Source organism: Pimephales promelas, chromosome 17 (assembly GCF_988280905.1).
Source record: "Pimephales promelas chromosome 17, fPimPro1.hap1.1, whole genome shotgun sequence".
In the NCBI taxonomy this organism is placed as follows: Eukaryota; Metazoa; Chordata; class Actinopteri; order Cypriniformes; family Leuciscidae; genus Pimephales; species Pimephales promelas.
This window is the reverse complement of record NC_142785.1, coordinates 22,313,860-22,322,415: the sequence shown is the minus strand read 5'-3', so window position 1 is coordinate 22,322,415 and position 8,556 is coordinate 22,313,860. Positions and strand designations below refer to the sequence as shown.

The window sequence follows — 8,556 nt, the reverse complement described above, 5'->3', positions numbered from 1 at the left end:
AGCAGCTGCTTTACTGGGAACTCCATGGCAAAGTCAATAGATGTTTCTGTCAGTGCAATGTTGGGGGTCGGGACATCTAAAAACCATTTGCTCTCTTAAGACAATTCCATCCTCAAAATAAGAGTAGATTAACATTAAAGGCGCTGCAGCATGAAACCTGTCACTCTCCATTTTGTATGCCTTTGTATCAACATATATCTTACATTGGTTGTTTAATAAATAGTTTTTTTGTATATAGTGTCAGCAAATGTGATATAACATTGTTTCCGCCCATTTCTAGGCTCAGTTTCTGAATTTGACTCTGTGGTTACATCAATGTTCTTTCAGTATCAATGCATTTCCTTTGGGACATCCTCCCTGAACAGAGATGACATCATCAAGAGTGCCTGCTCTATTAATACTTTAATAGGGGCAGTTTTCATTTTCATCACAGTGAATTAAAACCTTGTATATCTATCTAATAATAGAATAATACATGATTTAATAATAAATTATAACAAAAATTATCCTTTATTTCAGCAAATACTGCAGCCTCAGGAATAAAAGATATGGCTTCTGAGACTATATCAAAGCCATCTATAATTTATTAATTCTACAGCATTACAAAAACTATATACAGCATGTAAAAACAAACAGGTTTTCCAACTTAAATGTAGATCTGTGAATAGTGAATCTCAGCGATTCGCTTAGGACTTCAGTTTCACAACTAACATAGCGTGAACATGTATAGGGCCTTTTATTATATCGGCACTGGCAATCAACTTAACGTATGTGAAAAAAGGATGCCTTGTGAAAAGTCAATATATTGCCAAGCTATGTTGCTTGGGAAAAAAATAAATAAAAAAGGCAAGGATGTAGGCTTAAATTCTGCTGATACTACAGCCTATCATTGCTATCACATATTCCTTCATTACAAAGGGAAGCTGCACAGCAATGACTCGGCATGGAAGAAAGCAGTTCAACTTCAATACTGTCTGACACATAAAGGTCAAATCTGTTTTCTCCTGGCCACTGGGGCATCTGGAGCATTTCCTTCATAAAGGGATTCCCAAAATCTTACGACAAGTCAGGGTTCACCGATGAGCTTCGCAAGTTGAATAAGTCCTATTCAGCTCATCTTTTTTTCTTGCTGTGCTTAACCATTTTCTTTCGTTTGAGGATCATATCATATAGTTTTTCCAAACCGAGCTGCAACCCCTGCCCGTCGACCGCACTGCACCCTTGAACGTGGTGTAGGGTGGAGGCACTCAGCTCGTGTACTGCCAAAACCTTCTCCACGTCAGAAACAGGCAGCGCAACTGGAAGGTCCTGTTTGTTAGCCAACACCAGCACAGGAACTCCTTGGTTCTCTGACGTACGTGTAATCTTATGCAACTCCACCTTAGCCTCCTCCATGCGCTCTGCCTCCGTGGAGTCTACCACAAATACCATGCCGTCTGTGCGTCGCGTGTAGGACTTCCACAAAGGTCGAAGCTTCTCCTGACCACCCACGTCCCAAACCTGAAAGGTAATGGCACGCCCATTTCCGACCGGAACTTTAATCTTCTCAGTGTTAAATCCCTTGGTTGGGATAGTTTCAACAAACTCCTTCAGCTTCAGTCTGTATAGAAGAGAGGTTTTGCCCGCAGAGTCCAAACCAATGACCACAACGTGGAGGGACTGGAAGTTAGGCAGAAACGGTGTGTTGGGGGCAATCTCTGTCAATTGGTTTCCCATGGCAACTTGGTTTTCTCACCCTCTTGTAAGGAGAAGCAGATTTGTCTAAGTGTTTGGCATTTGCACCTACTTCAAAGGTACTGCAGACAGACAGACGTGCTTGTAAGATCGACGGCACCGCGTGGAACCTAATTAAAGGAGAAACAAAAGCTGATTATCATCACCGATATGGAAGTTATTTACAACTTCTCCAGATTTGCCTTCAAGCAAACACAGTAAACCAGCTGCAAGGTTTTAGCAGCTACTAAATAAAATGTTCAAGTAATGAAAAAGGATTTGGTTCTATTCTATAAAGAAAAATATTTAATTAAATTAGAAAAAGACTTTGGCACAATAGCTCATAGTAAAACTCTTTAGTGTCAATATCATCCACAACAAAAAAAAGAACACAAATAAGTTAATTGTAACGTTAAAGACCGATCTAGAGGTTGCTCTTAATGCTTGCTACTTCTAATCCTCTTAAGTCTATACAGAAATAGATTTCTAAAAATAAAAAACACATATTATAATTTCATGTAAACAGCTGTGATTTATTATTACATTCACGCACATAGTTCAAATAGAAATTATGGGTAGGCATTGGCAACGTCTAAGTACTGTAAAAGGTACGAAAGCTAGATCATTATAGTTTAAATTATAAAACACTATTCGAAACAACTTCAAAAAGCCTTATAAAGATTACAGACTAAAATCAAAAACATCTTTGTCGAGCAAATTCAGCAGATAACGTTACTTGAGAACGAAAACCGCAGTGTAGAGAGAACGAAAACCTGGCTTGTGAACGATGCTATTTCATCTTTGTCAACATTCACACCACTTACCTAATAGATGTCTATCTTGAAACAGGCAGCTTTTCCATTTCTCATTTTGAAACCATAGGCGACCAGTTCTCCAAACGACTCAAAACAATGCTCCTTTTCCAGAGTCTCTATCCCCTCCGATAGCAGCGACCTCTGAGATGAAAGTGGAGCCGAGCGCACAAGATCCAGAACAACAATCCCCGCATGTGACGTCACGCGAGCGCCTCATTCCTCTCGCGACTCCCTCTAGCGTTTGATTGTTCTGAGTCTTCAACGTGAGTTATCGAATGACAGCCCAGCCGTGTTGTTATAAACAGCACCTCACTGTGGAGAGCCTAAGGCATCGAAACTACCAAGTAGTAGATCTTGTATCTGTTGGCAGTTCATCATGTGTGCGAATTATAAAGAGTTATCCCTAAATGAAGAAGAAAATGGTTATTCGATATAAATTAATCACAATGCGCTAGCGAACAGCTGTCTTTATCAGAGAGTATAGCCTACCTACGTCTACAAAAAGACAGACCCCTAAATATACGTAAAAAGTAGTAAGTGTTTTGTTTAAAATATTTAATAGCTAACTTCGCTGTAACTCGTAAATATTTTTTTTATTGTTTTAGTGTTTTTTTTTCTAAAAAAAAATAAATAATAATAAACAATTTATTTGCCACAACGCGCTACAATCGACCTGTGTGGCGTCAGTACGTAGCGATTGCTGAGCGTTGCTAGGAAACATTAAGCTGTCCAGGGAGGACGTGGGATTGTCCGCTGTGGATTTTGACATATCTGTAGAACATCAAAACTTGGTAAATGTTGTCCACTGCTCTGAAAATGTGCTTTTCTTATTGGTTTGTTAAGAGTCTACTTATTATTATTACTGTTGTTTGTCTTAAACTAAGACATACTTTTACATGTTTTTGCTTTCCTATTGTAGACATATGTAACGGTATCGGACTTGCGCAGGAGTCAGGACTAACGTTAAATGTTACGCCACAAGTCTACAACGGCTTTGACTAAAAGTTGTCACAGTACGAATTGTTTAGTTTTTATAAGCTCATTACGGACGCTGCTAACTCAGCTTTGTCCTGTACTTTCAACATTTATGAGCAGCAAGAAATCAGTTCAGTGTTTATTTCTTTATGAGTGTGTCATGACAAAGGAAACATCTCACCGTGTGGTTTTGAATTTCATTAATCAGGAAATGGTCTCACGTTGCAGGCAAGCTTGTGGTGTAGCTAACATGTCAGCAATGCACTGGGAGGCCCGCCGCCGTCAGCAAGTGCTGAATCGCAGGTTATCTGCCTCAGTTAAGCAGGTCCCCATGTTAACAACATGTAATATAACCTTTTTTATAAATAGGTTAAATATGACATGTAAATAATAGGATTTTATTTATTATTTTAGGAAGACAAGCAAGGTAAAAACAAAGAGCATTCTGAGGCACATATGACACCATGTGAACCTGCAGCGTCCAGTGAGTATCCAGGTAAAGCTGCTCATAATAACAGGTCAACAAACATTCAGTACACTCAAGAATTCTCCCGTGTTTTGGCATGCCATTACGAACAAACAGTCGCTGCGTTAGATGTGACTGAATTATATTTTAATGATCAAAAATACCAAATTAACAACATACAACATACATGAAATCTTCACTCAGTCCGTGTAAACATTTGTTTTCTTCAGAGGTTGACAAGCAATGTGGCTGCAAGTGTCATGCCAAGATGAAAAGATACACAGTGAGTACATTTCTTTTAGAGAGATCACAAACTTGCTTAACCTGTTTCTGTAACTGTAACATTTAACAGATCCAGGGGTTGGACATTATCTCTTTAAAACATTTAAACTTTACATTAAGTATAGACAATTTGTGCATCCAGGCCCTGTGTATAATACCACAGCGATTATTTAAAGAACTTATAAGGAAGAATAAAGACGCATCTACATAAGACGTGTGCTTGATTTGCTCTAGTCCCTCCAATATTCCCAGCAATGGTGAAGATGAAGACAAGACTACTGGGACAGCACCAACTCCACATATTATGTACTATATGTATTTTACAGGAAACCAGACTTCAAGTGTTCTTTCATAATCCTAATAAAAACAGAATTGGGTATTTAACAGTTCTGATTAGATTTTTTGCAGAATTTGCTCAAAAATTCAAATAATTTCTATTTAATGTGCAAAATTGTGGTGTGCAAATTTTAAAACGTGTTCATGTGCATACTAACAAATCAACAGGAAAGAAGAGTGGTCTAAGTTAACAGAACACATTCATTAATTATTCCAGTGATATTTGTATTGCAGCATACATTACTGTCATCATAGTCTACTCCTATTTAAATGGACTGTAGTAAATTTTGGCATAAAATAGTAATCCTTTTTAAAGCAGCCTACTTTGATTTCTATTACATCAGCATTCATGGCCATTCATTGGCAATGGTTTAGTCTCGTGGAGGGTAGTGACGAGGCATAGTGGAATTCACACCACAGTCAATATACTCAAAGGCATCTGTAGACACCTCCTCTGAATGAGACAGGTAGGAGACTTTGATATTCAATCTGTAGACAACACAAGGGATTTTACATGAATTAATAAATATGAACTGAACTGAATTTATACAACCAAACATTGGCATGTGACATATTAAGATAAAGTTAAAGATAAAATGTGCTTATTCAAGTTATCATTGTATGGTGCAAGAAATTTAATTTCTGCAAAAAGATTAAACGACTGTTTTCAACATTGATGATAATTTGTTACATGCACAAAATAAACATTTTAAAATTATTTCTGAAGGATAATGTGACTGAAGTCTATTTTTTTGGGTTTTTTTTTTTTTTTGGCTGTATGTATAATCAAATAAATGCAGCCTTGGTAAGCAGTAGACGACAAACTTTTGAACAGTACTGTAAATATATTTTAGTATAGGTGTTTTTTTTTTATAGGTCATGCACTTTATAACCTATAAGATTTTAACAAGACTATAAAGGTCACATCACTGACAGTCAGCAAAAGTTTTAAACATTTAAAAGGTATACCAGTTATTAATAATCCCTCAATGCGCACCTTCCAAATCCAAGCCTTCAAAACATCAACCAAAGATGGCAACTATCATTCAATGATTCAGTCGAACAATATGCTAATAGAAATGCATATTTGCGTAGAAATGTATACTTACTGCAAATGCACGAATAAAGTGTGGATCTGAAAGGCATGTGACTTGCAGTAATTACTGTAAAAGAAACAGACATTAGAGAATGTTTCTAGATATATTTTGTTGTATTTGAAAACAGTCATAAACACAACAATTAAAGACATTATTAGTGAAGTTTAGATACTGATTGAATTACTTACTTGAGGCCTTGGTCATCAATTACAATGTTGGCTATAACTTTAATCTGAAAGATGAAAGAAAGATCAATGAAATTCCAATAGGATCAATGGAGGATTTAAAGAAAGTGTTTTTGTTTTTAGACTTATTCATAATTTTCTTCCCAGGTTTCTGATGCCTAGTACAATGCATTTGAGAACATTTAAATTGGAAAAATGCTTTATATTACAATTTTCTTAAATAAGTTTTACCGTTTTCTGTGATCGAGGAGGAAGGTTGGTGACATTGAGCAACTTGGTATTACCAACCACAGTCTCAAAAATCAATGCTTGCACACTAAGATTGTCAGCGGTGATTCCGACAAAGTTTTGGTTGGTGAGGTTCATTTCGTGCTGAAGAATGGAAAACATAGATAAGATTACAAGCTTTGTAAAAAAAAATTGCATTGCAACAGTTGAATCTTAGGGTGTCTTCTATATTAGTCAGATCACCTACTGTGAGCACTATTATAACTTTATCTGGAGTGAAATAGACCATAGATGACTCAAGTTCCACAGCTGACATATCCATACTCCGTGGGAAGAGGAAAAACAGGATCAGTGAGCAGGTCAGGAGGCATAGCCCCACTGCTATAGACACATAGAGTTTCCTGTGGGACATTAAACCGTGTAGTTCATAAATTTGAGAATATTAACATGATAAGCACATTTTAGTAATCCCTGAAAGAGAAAATTGCAGAACTATAGGCTTCTTGTCATAGTGATACTGACGTGTGGTGAGGTTTCAGCCTTTGGTCGCTGCAAGGAATGACTGCCACAAGTTGGTTCTCCTGACCTGGAGATGTCAAGAGCCAAGATCATGCAGACAGAAAAAGGGTGTTTAAGAGCCAAACTGCTAAATAAACTTTATTTGTAACCAACTAATAAGAAAATACACTGAAACCTGCCTCTAGGGATGCGTCCTGTGCCCTGGCAGGTAGGGCATGGATCTGACTGTCCTTCCCCATTTACACTGCCATAGTCCAACCATTTGGAAAACCTTCGTTTCTCTCCATGTTTATTCTGGGACATGATGCTGTATTTCCAGAAGATTACAGGTCAAAATTAAAGACCTCCACCCTAAACAATAGGACAGCTTCAGTAAGGTTTGTCTGTTGGTATGTAGGTACATCATTGATGAGGAAATCAATAAGCAAACTTTTTATATATATATATATATATTAGGGTGACAGTGATTGATTGTACTGTTCTAGTTATACATTACAGTAACAACCCAAACTGTAAAACAGTAAAATTTCACCAAATGATCAACAAAGCTCCACAACAATAAAACTGCAAAGATGTCAAAGAGCATTATATAACAAACTTCCATTTAATTAAAGACCTTAAACGACAGTTTACGTGACCTTTGAAGAAAATATATTTAAATATACATACTACATAGGTGTATAATTCTTTAGATTTTCATATACTTTAATATTTATTCTCACTATTAATTATTCTCTCATTTACATCTTTACATCAACTAACTTTGAATTAAAGAACGTAAAGTGGCATGGAAGAGTTCACAACGCAAATTACGTTGATGTTCACACTGACAAATGTTGATGATCACGCTGACAACTTTCGAGTTTAGGAAAAAGAAACCAAATTTATGCCTATCGTTTCCAGGTGAAATGTTTTGTGGCGTAAATGCAAATGTGAAATGTGTTTAGAGTTTGCTATCTTATAATGCAAATACCAAATTATGACTACTAAACCTATGAGCTGTCTTGCCTAACTAGACAGCATTTTGTAACCATCGACTCCAAGTCTGAACGTGCCTAACTTAGGCAACTTTAATACTTTTCTGAACACAGCTGTAATGTGTAAAGTTAACAGTATTTTAAGAAAAATACAGCACACAAACAACCTAACAATGTCGCACCAGAGATGAGACATGAGTGTTTAAAGTCACAAAAGACTGGTAACATTTATATCAGTTTCCTTCATAAACTGACATCATGACACATCTAACTTAGTCGTGTCATAACAATAACAAATTAGGCTACTAAATGCGTTTATTGCCAAATCTTCACACAGCACTTTTCCACCTACCGTTAATTCATCTGAGCATGGTGTGATATCGAGATAGAATCTTTCCCCGCATATAAATATAATTCGTTGCTTGAGGTTTTTGAAGACACCACACGCGAGTTTACAAGAAGACGCAATGCACTTTCGAGTGCGCAGCGACTTCCCCCTTTAGTCCTTCACAGATGTTTGTTGTCGCCATCTGGTGGTCATAATCGATACTGCGTGTTTAAAGTCTGCGGTTGATTATAAATTATATATTTGGGAATTATTATCATTTTGGAATTAGTGTCTCAAGTTTTTAGTGGTTAACCAAGAAAAAATATATACTTTTAAAATGTATAAAAGAAAAGTGAAAATTTGAAAGGGGGTTAAAAAAAAAAAGTTAAAAAAAAAAAAGGTACGATTCTGAATAATTGATAATTTACTAATCCCAGATTAATCTCTTCTCTCTATCGGGACATGATGGAGAATCGAGAAAAAAAAACATATCTAAATACATTAAACCAAAATGGCAAATATTATTATGGGAAGAAATTGCAAATGAAGAATAGTTATTTGTTTGTAATACACTTCCTGATTATCCACAAAATAACTATACTGGAATATAGGCATTTCGTTTTTGACCATCTTCA

At 36.4% G+C, this 8,556-nt stretch overlaps 2 protein-coding genes and 1 long non-coding RNA gene across 6 annotated transcripts; 1 reads left to right on the top strand and 2 right to left on the bottom strand.

Moving 5' to 3' along the window:
- Positions 1–533: 533 nt before the first annotated feature.
- arl4d (ARF like GTPase 4D) lies at positions 534–2,724 on the bottom strand. The gene is made up of 2 exons (XM_039664867.2): positions 2,538–2,724; positions 534–1,844 (listed from the first exon to the last, which is right to left on the bottom strand). Exon 2 carries the CDS (start codon positions 1,714–1,716, stop codon positions 1,114–1,116), a length of 603 nt encoding a protein of 200 aa, XP_039520801.1. The 5' UTR covers positions 1,717–1,844; positions 2,538–2,724; the 3' UTR covers positions 534–1,113.
- Positions 2,725–3,184: 460 nt separating this feature from the next.
- LOC148971517 (uncharacterized) lies at positions 3,185–4,230 on the top strand. Of its 3 annotated transcripts, none has more exons than XR_016147076.1 (4): positions 3,185–3,319; positions 3,712–3,828; positions 3,918–3,999; positions 4,200–4,230. It is a non-coding gene; the product is annotated as an uncharacterized LOC148971517 (long non-coding RNA). The 3 variants fall into 3 exon arrangements; XR_016147077.1 differs by having other exon boundaries at positions 3,196–3,319; positions 3,732–3,828; positions 3,918–3,987; XR_016147075.1 differs by having other exon boundaries at positions 3,200–3,319; positions 3,732–3,828.
- tmem106a (transmembrane protein 106A) lies at positions 4,095–8,103 on the bottom strand. 2 transcript variants are annotated; one of them, XM_039664865.2, is made up of 8 exons: positions 7,946–8,103; positions 6,796–6,967; positions 6,620–6,683; positions 6,345–6,498; positions 6,101–6,241; positions 5,873–5,916; positions 5,697–5,750; positions 4,095–5,076 (listed from the first exon to the last, which is right to left on the bottom strand). In XM_039664865.2, the coding sequence occupies exons 2-8, from the start codon at positions 6,917–6,919 to the stop codon at positions 4,959–4,961; spliced, it is 699 nt and encodes a 232-aa protein (XP_039520799.1). In that variant the 5' UTR covers positions 6,920–6,967; positions 7,946–8,103; the 3' UTR covers positions 4,095–4,958. The 2 variants fall into 2 exon arrangements, with proteins under 2 accessions (XP_039520799.1, XP_039520800.1); XM_039664866.2 differs by having other exon boundaries at positions 6,796–6,923; positions 7,946–8,094.
- Positions 8,104–8,556: the final 453 nt, after the last annotated feature.

Bases quoted from the DNA above. Each gene is read 5' to 3' on its own strand.
- tmem106a (XM_039664865.2), bottom strand. From the start codon at position 6,919: ATGTCCCAGAATAAACATGGAGAGAAACGAAGGTTTTCCAAATGGTTG. The intron at 6,499-6,619 runs GTCAGTATCACT...AATGTCCCACAG, and splicing joins AGGCTGAAACCTCACCACAC to GAAACTCTATGTGTCTATAG. The intron at 5,917-6,100 runs GTAAAACTTATT...TTCATCTTTCAG, and splicing joins CTCCTCGATCACAGAAAACG to ATTAAAGTTATAGCCAACAT.
- arl4d (XM_039664867.2), bottom strand. From the start codon at position 1,716: ATGGGAAACCAATTGACAGAGATTGCCCCCAACACACCGTTTCTGCCT.